General features: G+C 45.2%; 1 protein-coding gene across 6 annotated transcripts in view; it reads right to left on the reverse strand.

The window, feature by feature from the left end:
• Positions 1-430: 430 nt before the first annotated feature.
• Positions 431-21,426, reverse strand: part of RAP1GAP2 (RAP1 GTPase activating protein 2) — a 293,472-nt gene continuing 272,476 nt past the window's right edge. For 5 of the 6 annotated variants that reach the window (XM_032215467.1, XM_032215469.1, XM_032215466.1 and 2 more), the window contains 7 exons: positions 19,294-19,412; positions 12,553-12,666; positions 9,798-9,915; positions 7,663-7,789; positions 4,851-4,930; positions 2,901-2,942; positions 431-918 (listed from right to left, as the gene is read on the reverse strand). In XM_032215467.1, coding sequence (XP_032071358.1) covers positions 2,934-2,942; positions 4,851-4,930; positions 7,663-7,789; positions 9,798-9,915; positions 12,553-12,666; positions 19,294-19,412 — 567 coding nt within the window. In that variant the 3' untranslated portion in view covers positions 431-918; positions 2,901-2,933. The remainder of the gene's footprint in view (positions 919-2,900; positions 2,943-4,850; positions 4,931-7,662; positions 7,790-9,797; positions 9,916-12,552; positions 12,667-19,293; positions 19,413-21,426) is intronic. The other variant, XM_032215465.1, reaches the window with a different exon arrangement.

Below are 21,426 nucleotides of genomic sequence, written 5' to 3' on the forward strand. Positions count from 1 at the left end.
ACTCCGTGTGGGAAATCTTACATCAATAACAGCATAAGAAAAAAGAAAAGGCCACTTAAATCCAGGGGATGGGGGTCTTAATTAGATAAGAAATTAGTTCACAAAACAGCAAAGTATTGTGATGATCAGAGGTGTCAAACTCAAGGCCCGTGATGTGGTCAGATCCGGCCCACGGAGCTGTCCTGGTCTACCCAATGCAAAGAGGAAAGATCAGGGCAGCCTGGCTTCGATCCGGACTACCCAATGCGAAAAGGAAACATGCCAGCAGTTTGGGGAGTGGTGTCAAACTAGCCACGCCCACCCAGTTGGCCACACCCACCCAGTCAGCCATGCTCCCCCCTCCGAGGTCAACCACAGCCCTGATGCAGCCCTCAATGAAATTGAGTTTGACACCTCTGGTGGTGATGATTATTACGACAAGGGGGTATCCACGGTGGGGTTGTTATTATGGTATGTTGCACATCAGCCAGATGTTCAGACTGGATTTGGCATTTTTATCCATCTATTGAGTCCTTCCCAGGGACCTGAGATGGGCAGCTGTTGATATTATTATTTCTGACATCTAAAGATTTACTCCAAAAGCAGCACTGAGGATCTCAAGCTCAACAGCTACGCACAACGTTACCAATCCGTGGATTCGACCGAGTGAAAACAGACAGAAGCCTATTCAGGTCTACAGTATGTGGTGCACAATTTGGGTCCTCCGTGGGAAATCCTTCCAGTCCAGAGGGAAAAAGCATGGATGATGGTCACGGAAGAGATTGCTTCTTTCCTGGTTTTTTGGAATGATCTGCTCGGATGAAGGGCAATCCATAGGTGGCTACGGAGCTTGGTGTGGTGGAGGGGTGGTCTCATTTGAAACAAACAGTCCTCCCTCCCACCCTGCTTAAAATGAGACAAACACAACAAAAAAATGTCCTGCAAAAGATGGGAGAAGAAAAAAGGAAATTAGGCTTGAAGGTCATTCAAACTTACATCAAGAATAGCCTTCTTTAATTCTTTAAAAACACATTTAGCAATAGCAATAGCAGTTAGACTTATATACCGCTTCATAGGGCTTTCAGCCCTCTCTAAGTGGTTTACAGAGTCAGCATATTGCCCCCAACAACAATCCGGGTCCTCATTTTACCCACCTCGGAAGGATGGAAGGCTGAGTCAACCCTGAGCCGGTGAGATTTGAACAGCCGAACTGCAGTCAGCTGAAGTAGCCTGCAGTGCTGCATTTAACCACTGCGCCACCTCGGCTCTTAATTTAGAGATCCATTAGCTAATATGGCTTTTCAAATAGGCTCCATTAATGGAACTCACTGCTACAACATATTTGGAGGACTTTTATATTGGAGGGCTTTGAAACCCTGGTTAGTTAAATACAGATTTTCAGGAGGCAACTGGACTTTTGTGTTTTTTCTTTGAAGATGTTTCTCTTCTCATTCAAAGAAGCTTCTTCAGCTCTGACTGGATGGTGGGGGATGGAAGGATTTATATTCCTTGCAGACAGCTGGTCCTTTGCATCCTTTTAGAGGGTCATTGAAGCACTTGGAGGTTTATCTGTGTCCTCCTCAAAGAAAAAAAAAACAAGAAAGTCCAGTTGCCTCCTGCAAAAAAGCACTTTTGGGACAACCATGATTATATGACTGAGAATCTTTGCAGACTTTAAATACAAATAGTCCTTAGTGATGATTTGAAGTTATGATGGACACTCTCCCAGTGGTAGGATTCAGCCAGTTTGCACCTATTCGGGAGCACAGATCGTTAACTTTCTAAGAAGTTCTGAGAACCGGTTGTTGGAATAAATCTTTTGGGTTTTTTTCCACTTTACAGGGCTAATCCTGTAAGGAAGGCAGGAAGGAAACATTCTAGTGTTGTTTCTAGCCTAATCTTGATTGCCCTGCTTATAGAATCTGCCTCTCCGGTTAACCCTTATTACATTGCAACAGCTAAGGCGAAACGCCCATCAACCTGAGTGATGTTGAGTTGGCCATGCCCACATGATCACATGACCACCAAGCCCCACCTACCCAGCTGGTCATTAGGGCAGAGAACCAGATGTTAAATTATTTGAATCCCACCATTTCCCCACCCCCCCTTACGACACAGGTTTGAAGTTCCAATGACTGGGTGTGCGCCCCCTCCCCCCCACCCCCCAGTTGGACCTGTAGCCCCAATGACCACCACCTGCTGAAATTCTTGGCAGCAAAATAGCAACTTAGCAATAGCAATAGCAGTTAGACTTATATACCGCTTCATAGGGCTTTCAGCCCTCTCTAAGCGGTTTACAGAGTCAGCATATCGCCCCCAACAACAATCCAGGTCCTCATTTTACCCACTTCGGAAGGATGGAAGGCTGAGTCAACCCTGAGCCGGTGAGATTTGAACAGCCGAACTGCAGAACTGCAGTCAGCTGAAGTAGCCTGCAGTGCTGCATTTAACCACTGCGCCACCTCGGCTCTCTTAAAAAAAATGAAATTGTTACGACATTTGCCAGTTTGCTTCAAACTATGAAACAGCTGGGCAAGACCAGCATTTAATGTACTTGGTATTGTTTGAAAAAAAGATAAATCAACTCAGTTGTTGCGGGGAAAAAATGAGTCAAGTATTCAAATCCTTCCGTGAGATCACCACAAAATTGTGCTCATAGAAAGGCGACCAAAAAAGGGCAGTCACAATTTTCTGATTAAAGCTCTTCTCTCCTTGTCTGGGTGAGCTTTCCTCACAGTCAAAAAACACTGCCTTTTTTTTTTACTGCAAGTGATCATTGTACCATTTTCAACTCTCAAAAGGCCCATAATAATCATAATAGAAAAATTTGTACCCACTGAACAAAATATCCTGCCTATCGTTCTTGTCGTCAATACTTGACATTAAAAATTATTATAAACCCTGGGCTAAATATAAGTTACCTTTTACAGGTCCTTAGGGGGTTCATTCTTCAGCTAATGTGTCTGTGAACAAAGGAAACGTGTTCTGTCAAATATATAAGCATGTTTACCATCTCCTCTCTACATCAGCCAGACTCCAACTCCTCTAAGCCCCTGCCTTTTCTGACATACATCCAGGCACAACAATAACTACGAATCCTTTATTTGCAGCCTTGTTTCTTTTTAAGTCCTTTTCTAAGGTTCCTTTCGATCAGTGGTAGAATAGAACAAATGGCTATAGCTCTTGCATTATAAATACCGTATTTTTCGGAGTATAAGACTCACCTTTTTGCCTCAAAAAAAAAAAAGAGGCGGAAAATCTGGGTGCATCTTATACACTGAATACAGCATTTTTGGCCTCCTGAACCATTGCCCCTTTGCAAAAATGGCCGTGCATAGCCTTTAGGAGGCTTCCAGAGTGCTCCTGGGGGCTCGGGAGGGCAACAATGAGCGAAAAACAGACCGTTTTTTGTCGTCCCCCCCCCACAACTCCCAGGAGCACTCTATAAGCCTCCTAAAGGCTATGCATGCTCTTTTTTTGATAAAAAAACGGGCCCGTTTTTTAGAAAAATGGGCCGTTTTAGGGAGGTCTGCAGAGTGCAAAAACTTTTTTTTTAAAAAAATTGCCTTTTCAAAATCTTGGTGCGTCATACTCCGAAAAATATGGTACTTCAAAACCTGTCAGAATTCCCCCCCCCTCCCCAATTACTTTGCTTCTTTCCATTAATTTCTTATTTTTCCCTGGGCTTAAAAAACAACAACAAACAAACAGGACTCCGGCGACAATCTATTTTACTATATCATTTGAGATCTTTTCATAAGAGTGGTGTGATGGCCCAAAGGTGGAGCTGTCACCTCACAATCAGGAGGCTGTGAGTTTGATCCTAGGTAGAAGCAGATATTTCTCTCTCTGGGCACACTGAGAATATAGCTGCTGAACAAAACTTGTCACTGGCGACAGGAAGGACATCTGGCCATTAAAACACTCTGCTTGCTCCATTCAGTTGCCCAGACTCCACCCTGCAAGGGATTATGCGGTCGTTAAATAAAGATAATGATTTGAGATAGTTGATGAGATCCAAAGTGGAAAAGATGCTTTAGAGGGGAAAAGTGAGTCCCTGACTCCATTTTATCCAGGTCTCTTTAAAGAAGCAATGCCTTTTTCTGGGTTTGGACAGTAGCCACGGGGTCCCCAAAGAAACATCTCTGAGTTAAGGAAATATTCTATCAACACCTCCTTAACTTACCATATTTTTTGGACTATAAGACACACCGGTGTATAAGACGCACCAAGATTTCGAAGAGATAAGTAAGAAAAAAAAGTTTTTGTTCTCCTTGGTCCCTAGGGGCACTCTGCAGGCTTCAGCAGGTTTGGGGAAAGGCAAAAATGCCCCCGTTTTTTGCCCAATTTTCACCAAAACAGGGCCATTTTCCCCTTCCCCTAGCCCTGCTGAAGCCTGCAGAGTGCTTCTGGGGAGTGGAGGAAGGCAAAAACGCCCCCGTTTTTGTGAAAAATGGCCCATTGTTTGCCCATTTTCACAAAAATGGGGTGCGGGGGCAGGGCTTTGGGAGGCCAAAAATGGCTGTATTCAGTGTATAAGATGCACCAACATTTCCATGCTCTTTGGGGGGGGGGAGGTACATCTTATACTCCGAAAAATAAGGTAAATGCATATTTTCCAGGCATTAGGCATCTGCCATGTCAATCTTGGAAAATGTCCTTAACCAAAGAAGAATTGTATCTCACTAAATGCAACCATGAGTCACCAATACTCATTGGAGTCAGAAGTTAAGCATTCAAAAGTCAAGGTATCAGAAAGGTCAGAAAATAGGAAGCTTCTGCTAGTTGGGGGTCACCACTCCAAAGGCCATGCTGATCTATCTCCTTCTTTGCTTGCAAATGTAAGAAAACAACTCCCTGTCCTTACTTACCGGTCCAGAGCTTGCATGGCTAAGTTTATCAAAGCGAAATTTTAGATTTGATCTGGGAGAATTTCTGCTTTTTATATCTGCTGGAACAAAACAAAACAACTCAAAATCAGTTTCTTTCTAATTATCTATTTGGAGGATTCAGAAATGCTATCAATTAAAATAAAACAATGAAAGTCCCAGCAAGGATTACGAATGTTCATGGCAATATCATTACATACACATAGGCAGGGATGGGATTCAAAATTTTTAGCAACCGGTTCTCTGCCCGGTTACTGGGGGGGCATGGCCATGATGGATGTGGCCTACTTGGCCTCCTGAACCATGACAGTGGTGGTGGTGGTGTTTCACCCTCCCCAGGCTCCAGAGGCTTTCCTTGAGTCTCTGGGCTCAGGTGGCCCTTCGGAGGCCAGAACCAGGCCTGTTTCCAAGAGTTCCAGAACTTCCAGGAAGCCTGTTTTTTGCCCTCCCCAGGCTCTGGTGCTTTTCTTTGAGCCTCCGGGAGGGTGAAAGCGGACTCCTCTGGACTTCAGGGAGGCCCATTTATCACTCTCTCCGAGCCTCCATGAGGGCCCTGCACTTACCTGGCATCCAAAACGAGCCACATAAAGACTCCTAGGAGGGGAGGAGTGGGCGAGGCCAGCCAGTTCTTGCAACTACTGGTTCAACGAACCAGATGTAAAATTAACATCCGGTTTGCCCGAACCAGTCTGACCCGGCTGAATCCCATCCCTGCACATATGTAATGTCATGTATCCTCTTCAGATTTGCTCTCTGTCTGTCTGTCTGTCTGTCTGTGTCTCTCTCTGTCTCTCTCTCTCTGTCTCTCTCTGTCTCTCTGTGTGTGTGTGTGTGTCTCTGTCTCTCTCTCTGTCTGTGTGTGTGTGTGTGTCTCTGTCTCTCTCACTGTCTCTCTCTTTCTCTGTCTCTCTGTCTCTCTGTCTCTCTCTCTGTCTCTCTCTTTCTCTGTCTCTCTCTGTGTCTGTCTCTGTCTCTGTCTCTCTTTCTCTCTCTCTCTCTCTCTCTCTCTCTCTCTCTCTCACACACACACACACACAGACACACACACCTCAGGTGTCACCAAAGAAAAGAGGTAAGTAGTGATGGCAAATTGGTTGGCTGCTTGCTTGATTAATATACTCAATATAACTCAGGAGACTACAATGGCAAGAAAGAAAATTTAAGGGAAAAGGTAAGAAAATTCTAGAAGTTTAGAGCACTTTCTGAACTAACCTGCTTTTTTTAAACTCTTGTTTACTGAATAAAGGGGAAGGGGGAGAACTTATAGAGTGCTTTCCTTATTGTGAAAATCTCAAAAGTTTTGTGCCCAAGATCAAGTCTTGAAGAATCCTGACCCTAACAAGACGATGAGGTCATGGTGCCTGTTTTGATTAAAAAAACCTTGAGGTTGTTGTTTGTGTGAACCTAGTATTGGATATTGTGAGACTGGTGTATCTGTGCTGTTGGTATTCAGATGCTCCTGACAGCTTATAAGAAATTTGGACATGATCTTGCTTGATATGTATGCTTTTTTATGTTATGTGTTTAAATCAGTGGTGGGTTGCCAATATTTTTACTACCAGTTCGGGCGCGCTTGCACATGCGCATGATGCTTCTGTGCATGTGCAGCAGCATCCGGGAAGGTGGGCGGAGCCTCTTGTTGCTGCTACTACCGGTTCACCCAATCCAGGCCAAAAGGGAGAAACCCACCTCTGGTTTAAATCTATTTGACTCATAATAACGCCTAAAATCCCTTTTATTTACTGGTGTGCTTGTCTGGGCTTCAAAAGAATACATTGGCTGGGCACTTGATCACCACTCTGACACTTGGCAAAACAGAGACTGTACATAACCTGAGGAATATTAACAATGTTTGCTAGTCTGTCTATCTGTAATATAGGGAGTCTGGTCTTTTGTTAATCTGTGAATAAGATGATGTATGGGTGGGGCAAGCACTCAGGCTGCAGAAGGCATTTGGATGGCCCTATTGTAGGAAGTTAGCACCCACCCCTCTCCTAGAAAAATGGAATAGTCTAGGAAATATTAAAAAGGCAGAATATTATATTTCCCTGGGTGAGAAATGTTTTTTAGGCAGATTCACTCTTAATAGCCCCCACCCTCCTCAATAGCCCACAGCAGATGTCCGCCTTTATGAGATAAAGAGATAGCTAGGTCCATTCATAAGCAAATGTCCTCACCCAAGATCCCACAAAGATGGGATTAGCACACAACCCATCGCACAACATGGCACCTGGGAAGATTACATCACCCAGCAAGGCTCAACCAAGCCTGGGACTCAGGACAGCCTACAGAATTGCCCCTGCATGGCCTCATGGGAGTCTGACAACCAATCAGAATAGAAGCTCAATTTCAAAAGCTCAGAGAGGGCATAAAACCAGGGCAATCTCAGCATCTCTTCCCTTTTTCTTCTTCTTCACCCAACATCTTCAAGGCATGTAATCCTGTCCACCATTAAAACCATCTTTCCAAACAGCCACCATGTTTCCAGGGTCTTTCTCCTCACTTGGAACTGAATCCAGAAGGACATTTCTTCCAACACTATATTCTGATGTGAAGAGCAATACACACATCAGGCTCTGCTTGTATTTGAAGCATAACTATCTCCATTTTGAAAGCTAAGCAGGCATGGGCTTGGTTAAAATTTAGATGGGTGACCACCAGGGAAATCTCAGTGCAATTGGCTAGACTACAAAGTCCTTATTCCAAAAGACAAGGCTAAGTCACCCTACTTGAGAATCATCTTCACCAGCAACACCATACAATGCCCATCCAGACAGGGCTTAATCAAACTCACCAGTGGGGCTCCGGCTCATGATAACGGGGGTTGAGGCCGATGCTAAATTTGGATTCTCGATGCTTTGGGAAGGACTGTAAACAAATACGTCTTGCTTATAGGGTGATGCAGTTGAGGACTGGCTGCCCTGCGAATTAAAGAAAGTGTTGGTGTTATTTAGTTTTGTACACCACCCTTTCTCCCAAGGAACCCAGAATACATTTTGTGCAGAATACATTTTTCAAAAAATAAAATAAAAATAAAACAAAACCAGTAAAAATAATATTTGTCTGTAAAGTGACCCTTGATGTTAAAACAGTGGTGAAATTCAGAATTTTTTTAGCTACCTGTTCTTTGGGCGTGGCAGGGGAAAGATACTGCAAAATCCCCATTCCCTCCCCACTCCAGGGAAAGAATACTGCAAAATCTCCATTCTCTTCCCACTCCAGGGGAAGGATACTGCAAAATCTCCATTCCCTTCCCACTCCAGGGGAAGGATACTGCAAAATCCCCATTCCCTCCCCACTCCAGGGAAAGAATACTGCAAAATCTCCATTCTCTTCCCACTCCAGGGGAAGGATACTGCAAAATCTCCATTCCCTTCCCACTCCAGGGGAAGGATACTGCAAAATCTCCCTTCCCACTCCAGGGGAAGGATACTGCAAAATCTCCATTCCCTTCCCACTCCAGGGAAAGAATACTGCAAAATCTCCATTCCCGTCCCACTCCAGGGAAAGAATACTGCAAAATCTCCATTCCCTTCCCACTCCAGGGAAAGAATACTGCAAAATCTCCATTCCCTTCCCACTCCAGGGAAAGAATACTGCAAAATCTCCATTCCCTTCCCACTCCAGGGAAAGAATACTGCAAAATCTCCATTCCCGTCCCACTCCAGGGAAAGAATACTGCAAAATCTCCATTCCCTTCCCACTCCAGGGAAAGAATACTGCAAAATCTCCATTCCCTTCCCACTCCAGGGAAAGTATACTGCAAAATCTCCATTCCCTTCCCACTCCAGGGAAAGAATACTGCAAAATCTCCATTCCCTTCCCACTCCAGGGGAAGGATACTGCAAAATCTCCATTCCCTCCCCACTCTTGGGCCAGCCAGAGGTGGTATTTGTCAGTTCTCCGAACTACTCAGAATTTCTGCTACCAGTTCTCCAGAACCTGCTGAATTTCACCCCTGTGTTAAAACCAATCTTGACATAACAGGGAGGGAGGGAGGAAGGAAGGAAATATTAAAGTTGCCATTTCTTAGCTCACTGCATTGCAAATTGCTGTGACCTTTTAAGATTCAGGGGTAAGCATAGTAAAATGAAAGAATGGTCCTTTTAATAAAGTAAATATAATAGTGTCATTAAGGTGAGAACACTGTACTGTAATTTAAACCAAAGTAACATATCCCGGTACCTGTTTGAATAAAATTGCTATTGTTTAGAAAGACCTCTGAGTAAATAAATGGCCTTGGGGAAGACAGGGTAGATCCGTTATAAAAGCTATGAGAAGAAAAACATGACTTTAGTCTAAAACAATCAAGAAAGCATGTGTAAGCTGTGGACTTCAACTTTCAGAATTTTGCTGAGGGATTCTAGGTGATGAAGTCCACAAGTCTTAAAGATGCCAAGTTTGGAGCCACCTGTCCTAATCAGTTCACCCTGGTGGGGTTGACAACAGTGGTGAGATTCTAAATCTTTTCCTACTGGTTCTACGAGAGCGTCCTTTGCGCAGGCGCACAGCTAGCCCGCATTTCGCACGCATGTGCAGCCCTCAAAGACTGCCTTCGGTCAGCGCTGGTGAGTTGAGCTGTTTTTTAGCTCAGCTGAGGGGCGGCCATCCACTTTACCACGTGAATCAGCTGAGCTAAAAAACAAGGAAATATAGGACAGGGAATGATGGGGGCGGCGGGGCGGGGCCAACCACAGATGGTATTTGCCGGTTCTCTGAACAACTCAAAATTTCCACTACGGGTTCGCCCAAACTGGTCCGAACCAGCTGAATACCACCTCTGGCTGAAAAACGGAAACAAAAGGAGTTATTAAGCTGTGCTGAGGAGAAAGATGCTATGTTTTCAATACATAATATGTTAAAATATTTTTGTTTGCTTCAGGAGTCTCGCCGCCTCAGATTAATCGAGAGCAGAGAGCAGGCTCTTACCAGGCTTTCGTATTCTTCCATATTTTCACTCTCTCCTGCAGTGCTGCTGAAACTGCTGGTGCTTGAGGACGAACGGGAAATATTTGCCTTTCCATTCTCTTTGAGTTTAATGAAAGGCCTGGCAGAAAGTGAGAGAGAGAAAGGGAAATTTAACAATCAGGTGACATAGGGAGTGCTCCGTCACTGCCGTTCTCCAATTTTGCGATTCAAAACTCCTAGTCTTTAAAGCATATAATTAGTCCTCGCTTAGTGACCACAAACAAAACAGTCATTCAGTCGTTAAACAAAGAGGTTAGGAAGTGAACCCCCCCCCCCCGTGCTTACAATCTGACTTCCATATTTCTGTGCTTTGTTTTGCACAGATGGCCCATATGAGGATTAGTCATAGTTCCAATTATGGCTGTAATTGTGAGTGGTCACTAAGTAAGGCAGTCCCTAAATGAGGATGACCTGTATACCACTTCATCAGCAATATGCTATCCGTCCATTGTAGGTGTTTGTGCTGACAACATTTGTATATTTTTTGTTCTTAGCCGTGATCCCATACATAGTGCACATGAAATAGACGGCATAAACAGAGGGATAGAATCAAGATCACATGAAGTGTTAATACCACTTTATAAGGCCTTGGTAAGGCCACACTTGGAATACTGCATTCAGTTTTGGTCACCACGATGTAAAAAAGATGTGGAGACTCTAGAAAGAGTGCAGAGAAGAGCAACAGACAATTAGGGGACTGGAGGCTAAAACATATGAAGAATGCTTGCAGGAACTGGGTATGTCTAGTTTAATGAAAAGAAGGACTAGGGGAGTCTTCCAATATCTCAGGGGTTGCCACAAAGAAGAGGGAGTCAAACTATTTTCCAAGACACCAGAGGGTAGAACAAGAAGCAATGGGTGGAAACTAATCAAGGAGAGAAGCAACCTAGAATCAAGGAGAAATTTCCTGACAGTTAGAACAATTAATCAGTGGAACAGAAGTTGCCTCCAGAAGTTGTGAATGCCTCAACACTGGGCATTTTAATGAAGATGTTGGATAGCCATTTGTCTGAATTGGTGTAGAGTTTCCTGCCTAGGCAGGGGGTTGGACTAGAAGACCTCCAAGGTCCCTTCCAACTCTGTTATTCTATTCTATTTTAAAATTGATCATGGTGCATCTAAGGAGCCCTAATGGGAATGGGATTTTTTTCTCCAGATTACTTTTTTTTCTTTTCGATCTCGATATACATGAGCTCCTGGGAAAGGGAGTGCAGTGGTTCATCAGGTTAGAAAGCTGGACTGACAATCAACAGGCTCATGTTCGAGAGCTGGTTGCTGCCGCGTATGGAGTGGGCTCCCGTCAAATGCTCCAGCACCTCCTGACTCAGCAATTTGAAAGCAGATGATCATAAGCAGATAAATGGGTACCACATTACTGGGCAATTTAAGAGGGATGTGAAAGAACCAGAGCAACAGTGATGTCACTATTCAATCCTTTCAACCTGGAAACACTTCAGTGCTTCCAACACAGCTGTAGTAATAGTAACTGCTGGGGAAACAATGGCCACCACTTAATTACATCTTTTCAAGCAGAGCCCAACAGTGCTGCTCTAATTTGAGTTCCTAAAAAGAAGGGTGGAGTTGTGCAGCCATTGCTTCAATCTTCAAATCTAATAAATCTTTAATTTATTAAATTTCTTCCATAATGTGGTGTTGGAAGAGATGTCCTTCTGGGTTCAGTTCCAAGTGAGAAGAAAGACACTGGAAACATGGAGACTGCTTGGAAGGATGGTTTTAATGGTGGACAGGATCACATGGGTTTTTTTTTTTGGTCCTGGGCAAAGAAAAAGCACATAGGTGGGAGAGAGAGAGAGAGAGAGAGAGAGATTTAAACCCTCTCTTGTGACTATAAGAGACTCTGCGAAGTGTTGCCTTGCCCTGCATTTGGAAACTAGTTATCTGGCAGCTCTCCAAGTGAGATAAGGTTCGTGTTGATAAATATTCCTCTGAAAGACTGTTTGCCAAGCTTTGCTGACTGTGAATGAAAGGAATTCACACTTGTGTAAATAAAAGAGGTTTTGCTGGGACCAAGAGTCTGCTTCTTACTTTTTCAGGAAGCTTAGGTCAATGGTGGGTTGCAGGTGGTACGCCCCACTACAGGCATGCCTGCCGGGAGCACCGGATACCGTTCCAGTATGGAGCTCTGGAGGGCCCGCCTGCCCACCTGCCCTCCTTACCTGTATTTGAGCTCTTTGGAGCTTCCGCGCACGGAGCGTACGGTGCCTGCGCGACACTCCGCCAAGCAGCTGGAGCGTCGCAGAGGCATCATGGAGGTAAGGATGCATGTGTGTGTGTATGCGCGCATGCATGTGGGGGACGCCGGGCCCCATTGCACCATACCAGTTGCACCGGGATGCGTAACCCACCACTGGTCAGAACACTGGCAAAGAAAAGAGAATTTGCAGAAAGGACATTGTTCATATAATTCGTCCCTTTGTTCCTCCAAACCTGAAGCCAATAGATGACTCCAAACAAGCGAATGTTGAATACCGAGAATCAGAAAAGTCTCCGCCGCTCTATCAAATGGCCTCTATCATTGGCTTGCATCCTTTTTGAGTTCCATTAATTCCAGAAAACTTTAAGTGGTGGATCATGCCCCATGTGAAATGCTGAGCCCGTAGCTTTTAGTGGAGGTCACTAACCTGAATCCCAGAAAATCGTGACTCCATTTGAATGCCATCAACCAACAAGTTTAAAATTGCACCTTGCTTTTTACCTCTCTTTGTTGGGGCAGATTTCTGGAGAGCTTGGGTTCGAGGAAGCTTCTGACTTCATATCAAGGGAGGTATGCCCTCCATCGGGGGTCTTGGGTGTTCCTGAGCCACTGTCACTGTGGAGAAAGGGACCAACAGATGAGAATAAGAGCAGCTCCAGCATGAACTTACACATCATCCGAAAGAGACAATTAAAAAATCAAGAAGGAAACAAGACTACAGCACGTTCTCTCCAGCAGGCAACATCCAAATAAACAGGGATTAACCCCAGACAAGCAATCAAGCAGAAAACTATAGCCTAATGAAGGAACTACCAAGGAGGAAACCACATCCCCACCAAAACTGGCAGGGCAAGCTAATAAACCCCCTACTCACTAGCACTGATGATGTTACCTAGTTGGGTCATAAAACTTCTGCAAGCAAGCAGCTAAACTCAGAGAGACTACAGAATAAAGGGAATTAGTGTAGCTACCATTATCACAATTATCAGGTTTCATATAAGACAACCCAGGGAAACAGATAAACTGTAAGAGTCACTAACTGCAGACCACCTACTAAACTCAGAGGTAGGATTCAGCCGGATCAGACTGGTTCGGGCAAACTGGATGCTAATTTTACATCTGGTTTGCTGAACCGGTAGTTGCAAGGACTGGCTGGCCACCCCCACCCTGCTCCGCCCCTCGCAGGAGTCTCCACGCGGCCCGTTTTAGATGCCAGGTGAGTGCAGGCCCTATGCAGAGGCTCTGGGAGGGTGAAAAACAGGCCTCCTGGAAGTTCCGGGAGTCCAGAAATGGGCCCATTTCCAGCCTCCGGAGAGCCTCTGGAGCCTGGAGGAGGCCATTCTCATCCTCCCGGAGGCTCAAGGACAGCTGTGGTGCAGGAGGCTGAGTAGGCCATGCCACCATGGCCGCAGCCACCCTGCAACCGGGCAGAGAACCAGTTGCTAAAAAATTTTCAATCCCACCCCTGACTAAACTCCTATGGATATTCTGGTGGGAGAGAAAGAGAAGTTCCCTGATGATGGGCTCCAGTGCCCATTTGAAACGTGGGACCTTATCCTGGGACACAAAGAGTTATCTTCATTCCTACGGATATGTTTGGACGTGAATCTCGGTCCCCTGGTTCCTGTCCATTGCCACAGCCGCGATTCTGCCTTGGTTATCTATTTCTAGCCTCAGATTCAAGACACTGATATCCTGTTGTCCCAGTTTTCAAACTGTGATATAGGAAGAGGGCAGTTTAGAAGCTCCTCAAAGGGAAACGTTATAGGAGCATCTTTCTTTTCCACATTGCAAATTGATACAACAAATCTAGGACAATCCAGAGGATGGGTCTCTGGGCGCCAGCCAAAGCTAGGGAACCAAAGAGACTACAAAATCCAGAGGCTGAATATATGAAAAGGAAGAGAGGCACACTTTTTCTTCTATGTTTTTTCTTTGTCTTTCAGCTAGCAGAAGACAAAGAAATACTATATTTCTGAAGAAATATCTTTTAAAAACCTTGGATTGGGGAGAAGAAATTTAAAGTAAAATACAGAGAGATTCTGGGACCAAACTGCTATTGGCCACAATTGAATTGCTCGAAGCAAAACCTTGGCTACGAACACATATAGTAGTTAGCTCAGGCTGCTATAGGTTCACCCAGGTTCGGGAGAATCAGTAGCTAACGTTATGGCTGGTTCAGAGAACCTCCAAATCCCACCCCTGGCTGGCCCCTCCCACTCCTCCCCTCACCCCACCCCTCCCAGGAGTCTCCACACAACCCGTTTTGGATGCCAGGTAAGTGCAGGGCCCACACGGCGGCTCGAGGAGGGGGGAAAACGGGCCTCCTGGAAGTTCCAGAAGGCCAGAAAGGGACCCATTTCCAGCCACCACAGGACCTCCAGAGCCTGGGGAGGCCATTTTCACCCTCCTGGAGGCTCGAGGAAAGCCTCCGGAGCCTAGGGAAGGCAAAAAACCCTCCCGGGTATGGTGCAGGAAGTTAACTAGGCCACACCCACCATGGCCACGCCCACTCAGCAACCAGGCAGAGAACCCATTGCTGAATTTTTCGAGGCCAACCCCTGAGTTAGCTAACTAGTTGTGAATTATAAATAAAAGAAGAACTGAGCCAGGTTAGACTAAAACCTGTTTTATTAATTCACTAGATTTCTATTTTACTTTCTGTGGAGTCCTTGGTGCTTTTAGGACTTGGCTTCCTTCCTTTCCTTACCTGTCTAGGTAACACCATTTCTAGAAGAACTAGAGAAGCATTGCTTCACACAGGAGAAAATCGTATTAATTTTAAGATTTGACAACCGAAAAACACATTTTTACAATTTTATACTGTTTTTATGGTGGGTGAGGCTGTCACATGTGATTGATCACTAAACACAATCTATGTGCAACTACAACTCTCATTTTTTTGTCTGAATATAATCTTTAACTCAGCAAAACGATGGATCATAGAGCAACAATTTTTGCACTATGCTGATTTATAGGATGCATCCAAAATCTGAACTTATGACTCTCGTGGACTTGAAATTTGGCAAATTTTATAACTATAGATTTTATGACACAGAAGTATAAAAAGAAGTACTAGATTACTAAAACTATTAAGTGTGATATATACTGAAAACTAATTCACAAATTACTATAATGAATACACTGCATTTATTATCATAAATGCACTGTATTAATAAATGCACTGAATTAATAATTGCACTGTATTAATAAATGCACTGTATTAATAAAACATTACATTAATAAAATATCAAAATATTAAACTACTGAATTATTAAACAAAACAGTGAATATGTATGTATGTATGATGTATGTATGTATGTATGTATGTATGTATGTATGTATGTATTGATTGATTGATTGATTGATTGTGTCACAACCCCTGGTATGCCCAAATATGGGAGGGAGCATACTGCTTCCCTTTTCTTTCACTCTGGGAGCCATCCAGGCAGAAAGCCATTTTTTTATGTTGCCTTGTTACATTTTTTTATGTTGCCTTGTTACATTTGTGTTGCAATTGCAATATATAAGCAGGCATACAGGTGTAGAGCAGCAGGCAGGCAGCTGCTCTTCCAGTTTCTAGGGCTCCTGCCAGTGGTGGGTTACAACCCAATACGCCCCGGTACGGGCATACCGGTGCATGCCAGGAGCACTGGGTACCGTTCCGCCCACCCGCCCGCCTGAGCGCCTTACTGGTATTTGAGCTCTTCCGCGCTTCCTCGCATGCTCATGGAGCGTACAGCGCCTGTGTGATGCTCCACTGAGGAGCTGGAGCGTCGCACAGGCATCACGGAGCATCACAGGGGGAAAGGATGCATGCACGGCTGCATGCCAGTGCGCGCGTCCTGCGCACATTCATGTGATGGGCGCTGGGCCCCGTTGCACCATACCGGTTGCACCGGTTTCGATTTCGATTTTAATAGATTTGTATGCTGCCCAATCCCGAAGGACTCCGGGCGGCTTACATAAAAACAGTTAAAAATATTTAAAAAGATTAAAATACAAGACAGAAACAAATTAAAAGCAAAACACAACATGCACTCAATTTTTAATGGGGCTGAAGCTCAGTCAAGATCAACAGCCCCAGGCCTGCCAGAACAGCCAGGTCTTAACAGACTTGCGGAAGGCCAAGAGAGTGGGGAGGGTCCAGGTCTCAGGGGGTAGATTGTTCCAAAGGGCCGGGTAGCTACAGAGAAGGCCCTCCCCCGAGGAGCCACCAGATGACACTGCGTAGTCGATGGTACTTGGAGAAGGCCCGCCCTGTGCGATCTTATTGGGCGCTGGGAGGTATGCTGCAGGAGGCAGTCACGGAGATATCCAGGTCCTAGGCCATGCAGGGCTTTAAAGGTAATAACCAGCACCTTGAAGCGTGTCCGGAGACCAATGGGAAGCCAGTGCAGCTCAGGGAAGATAGGTGTAATATGGGTGTACCTAGGTACACCCAGTATCACTCGCGCGGCTGCATTCTGGACCAATTGTAGTCTCCAAACACTCTTCAGGGGTAGCCTCATGTTCCAGATTCCCCGGGATCTGGAACCCACCACTGTCTCCCGTGCATGTGGACATCATAGGTTCATGCCATAGGTTCACCATCATGGTGCTATACAATTCAGCACAGGCTCTTCCAAGGCAGATACAGCTCTAAATTTCTCTCTGTATTTTTAAGAACTTTTCCAGCGAAGGCAGCACATTACAAACCATTGTTGAAGGCATGGAGGAATCTGGTAAGGGAATATCACTGAAACGAAGACCCAAGAGGTCACAGGTTATTATCTAGTGAAGTTTATATAATAATGTGTCTGTGCACATGCCTACGAGACTACACCTGTATGTCTGTGTTAATATATATGATCACTGGGTTGTTTAATAACTCAGTAGCTTAATATTTTGACATTTTATTCACTAATAATAAGTTCAGTGTATCCATTATAGTAATTTTCTGAATTAGTTTTCAGTAGATAATACTTAATAATTTCAGTAATCAAGTACTTCTTTTTACAATGCATTGTAATTTGATCCATTTTATTTCCATCAATTATCTAGAAAACGTTAATGCATCTTAACCGGAGCTCTGTAACCCTTTTATAAAACTGCAAATGTGGGCAGTGAGCGTAGTCAAGGCAACGAATGCGTTATCTCTTAAGAGTTTTTGGAATATCAAACCACAGTTCTCTCCAGCAAAAGGTCACACAGCCAAACAGAATCTGGCTTAGCAATACCTGCTGCCACGAAGAACCTAAGAAATATAGGTAGTCCTCGACTTACAACGATTCGTTTACTGCCATCTGATGTTACAGTAGCACTGAAAAAAATGCAACTCATAGCAATAGCAATAGCAGTTAGACTTATATACCGCTTCATAGGGCTTTCAGCCCTCTCTAAGCGGTTTACAGAGTCAGCATATTGCCCCCAACAACAATCCGGGTCCTCATTTTACCCACTTCGGAAGGATGGAAGGCTGAGTCAACCCTGAGCCGGTGAGATTTGAACAGCCAAACTGCAGAACTGCAGTCAGCTGAAGTAGCCTGCAGTGCTGCATTTAACCACTGCGCCACCTCGGTTCATGATGACTATTTGTCACACTTACAACCAAGGAAGCAGACCAGTGGTGGGATTCAATTTTATTTACTACCGGTTCCATGGGCGTGGCTTGGCGGGCAGGGCATGACTTGGTGGGCGTGGCTTGGTGGGTGTGGCAGGGAAAAAATACTATAAAATCTCCATTCCCTCCCCACTCCGGGGGAAGGATACTGCAAAATCCCCATTTCCTCCCGATCAGCTGGGATTCGGGAGCAGAGAATAAATGGGGGCGAGGCCAGCCAGAGGTGGTATTTACCGGTTCTCCGAACAACTCAAAATTTCCGCTAACGGTTCTCCAGAACTGGTCACAACCTGCTGAATACCACCTCTGTAGCAGACTCATGCTCAGGTGATCAAATGCTTTGGAAAAAGTTCAGAGAAGAGCAACTAAGATGATCAGGGGCCTGGAGACTAAAACATATGAAGAACAGCTGCAAGATTTAGGTTTGGCTAGTCTAAAGAAAAGAAGGACTAGGGGGTACATGATAGCAGTATTCCAGTATTTAAGGGGCTGCCACAAAGAAGAAGGAGTCAGATTATTCTCCAAAGCCCTAGAAGGCAAGACAAGAAACAATGGATGGAAACTAACCAAAGAGAGAAGCAACCTGGGATTAAGGAGAAAATTCCTGACAGCGAGGACAATACACCAATGGAGAAGCTTGCCTTCAGAAAGCATGGGTGCTCAATCACTGGATGTTTTTAAGAAGAGACTGAACAGCCACTTGTCTGAAATGGTTCTCCTGCTTGAGCTGGACTAGAAGACCTCCAAGGTTCCTTCCAGCTCTATTCTATTCTAATTCTAAATTTAGACGACTGGCAACAGATTCATATTTAAGAGAGTTGCAGTATCCCAAGATTGGGTGGTCGTTTTTTGCAACCTTCTAACAAGCAAAGTCTGTGGGGAAGCTAGATTCACTGAACAACTACGTTTACTAATTTAACAACTGCTGTGATTCATTTAGCAATTATGGCAAGAAAGGTCGTAAAATGGGGCAAAGCCCACTTAACAACTATCTTCTTAACACCGGAAATTTTGGGCTAAATTGTGATCGTAAATTGTGATCATTGGTGACAGGAAGGGCATCTAACTCTGCTGTGCCAGACCCATTCAGTTGCCCAGACTCCACCCCACAAGGGATTATGGCTGTGATGGTGAACCCATGGCACACGGGCCAGAGGTGGCATGCAGAGCCTTCTCTGTGGGCACGCACAGCTGCTCTTCTGGTTTCTGTTGCGGTCAGCTGGTCTTCGCGGGCACCAAAGCGCCAGAAAACAGCCTGAAAACAGCTAAAAACCAGGCTGTTTTCCAGGCCGTTTCCGGGCCATTTTCCAGGCAGTTTTGGGGGGCATTTTCAGGCCATTTTTGGTCCAAAGAATGCCCAAAAAGCAGGGATGCACACGCTGGCCAGCTGGTCTTTGCGTTTCTGGTGCTCTGGCACGCGCATGTGCAAGCACTTGCACGTGCATTATGGTTTGGGCCCTTAGTGCTGAAAAGATTCGCCATTACTGGATTATGGGGTTGTTAAATGTTGTTGTTGATGATGCACGATTCTTTACAACACAATCATGTTTCTCCCCCGAAGCTGCGATTTCTCTAGCCAAAGACTTCCAAAAGTCCCAATACAAGGCACCACATGCATAAACACACATTTATGGAATTACCATCGGCTCCGGGGTTCTGCTTGGCTTTCGGATCCGGTGTGCAGACGGGGGAATAAGCCCGATCGTCTCTTTATAGGACTCCTCGATTGATTCTTGGCTGTTGCTGCTGCTAACGGAGGCTGAGGAGAGAAACAGTGGATCCCAATGGATCTATGCAAAACAGGCTTAGCAAATCATTTACGTACCACGTTTTCTTGCCTGGAAGAAATCTCGGTTCATTCTATTCTGCAGCACAAGATGCAGAATCCTTGTGAGGAAAACTGAGCTGAGAGAGAATCCAAAGCTGCCGTAATTAAATGACAGCTTGAACCTAGATAACTCATCCACATTCAACACCTCAACTGCAACTCTACAAGTAGTCCTTGACTTTCAACCTTCCGTCTAGTGACTGTTCTAGGTTACGAAGGCACTGAAAAAGTGGCATGGCTGTTTTTCACAGTTTTTCCAGCATCCCCATGGTCAAATGTTGAACACCAGGCAACTGGCTCATATTTATGACGGTTGCAGTGTCCCAGGGACATGTGAATCCCCTTTTGCAGCCTTCTGACAAGCAGTCAGTGGTGGGTTCCTACCAGTTTGGCTGAACCGGTCGTGGTTTGGCGGTCTGGTTCGCCACAACCAGCAGGCCTGACCCCCCCAAACTGGTTCTCCTGGTAGCGCTGTAGGCACCGCCATCTTGTTTTTTGCTTCTGCACATGCACAGAGCAATTTTTATTGCACTGTGCATGCGCACACAGAGCACATCAAGCGTGTGCACGCAAAGCATGCGTGCGGCCCAGCCATGAACAAACTGGCGGTAGCAACTGCCGGGATCCACCCCTGTAAGCAGTCAATGGGGAAGCCAAATTCACCTAACAACTGTGTTACTAACTTGACAACTCCAGGGATTCGCTGAACATCTGTGGCCAGTTAGGTCATAAAATGGGGCAAAATTCACTTAACAGCCACTTAGCAACCGAAATGTTGGGCTTCACTGTGGTTGTAAGTCAAGGACTATCTTGTACACTGTATTTTCTTAAATTCTATTCGTATACATCCTTCCATTTAATTTGGTCTCTTTCTCCCTATAATTAAATGTCACCTTTCAATCTGTAAGGACCTTGAGACAGAGATCATACTGTGTTTATCTGTACAGAAAGAGAAAGGCATGTGGAGAATTCATGGAGTTGAGCAATCAAGATATTTGCTTTTGAAAAGGAATCAAGATTTAAAACAAAGAAAGAAGTAGTGTTTGAAATGTCACAGGCCAAAGCCAATCAATGCTAAGCACAGCCTTTTTTTTTTTCTTTTTGGCCTAAATTCACAGAATTCCCCTTCCCCCTTCTTCAATCTCCGGGAAGGCTAATGAAGATGGGATGCTTTTCGGGGAGCAGAGATCCCTTCTTTTAGAGGTAAAGGTAAAAGTTTCCTCTATCCAGTTGAGTCTGACTCGAGGGGGATGGTGCTCATCTCTGTTTCCTGCCCAAGGGAGCCTGCATTGTCCAAACGACACTTCTGTGGTCATATGGTGAGCATTACCAGGGATGGGATTCAGCCGGTTCGGACCGGTTCAAGTGAAACAGATGCTAATTTCTGGTTCGCTGAACCAGTAGTTGGTAGGCCTGGCTGGCCCTGATCACCCCACCCCTCCCAGGAGTATCCATGTAGCCCATTCATCATGCTAGGTAAATGCAGGTCCTGCACAGAGGATCTGAGAGGGTACAAACGGGCTTCCCAGAAGTTCCAGCCTGTTTCCAGCCTTCAGAGGGGCTCCAGAGCCCGGGGAAGGCCGTTTTCACCCTCCCGGAGGCTTGAGGAAAGGCCTCCCGGAAGTTCCGGAAGTCCAGAAATGGGCCTGTTTCCAGCCTCCTGAGGGCCTCCGGAGCCTGGGGGAGGCCATTTTCATCATCCCAGAGGCTTAAGGAAAAGCTCTGGAGCCTGGGGAGGGCAAAAAGCCCCCCCTCCCTGCCATGGTGCAGGAGACCAAATAGGCCACACACCCATGGCCACACCCACCCAGAAACTGGGTAGTGAACCGGTTGCTAAAATTTTTCATTCTCACCCCTGAGCATGACTATATCCCAAGGTGCATGAAATAGTATTAACCTTCCCACTGAAGTGGTACCTATTTATCTACTCGCATTTGCATGCTTT

Source organism: Thamnophis elegans, chromosome 4 (assembly GCF_009769535.1).
Source record: "Thamnophis elegans isolate rThaEle1 chromosome 4, rThaEle1.pri, whole genome shotgun sequence".
Taxonomy (NCBI): Eukaryota; Metazoa; Chordata; class Lepidosauria; order Squamata; family Colubridae; genus Thamnophis; species Thamnophis elegans.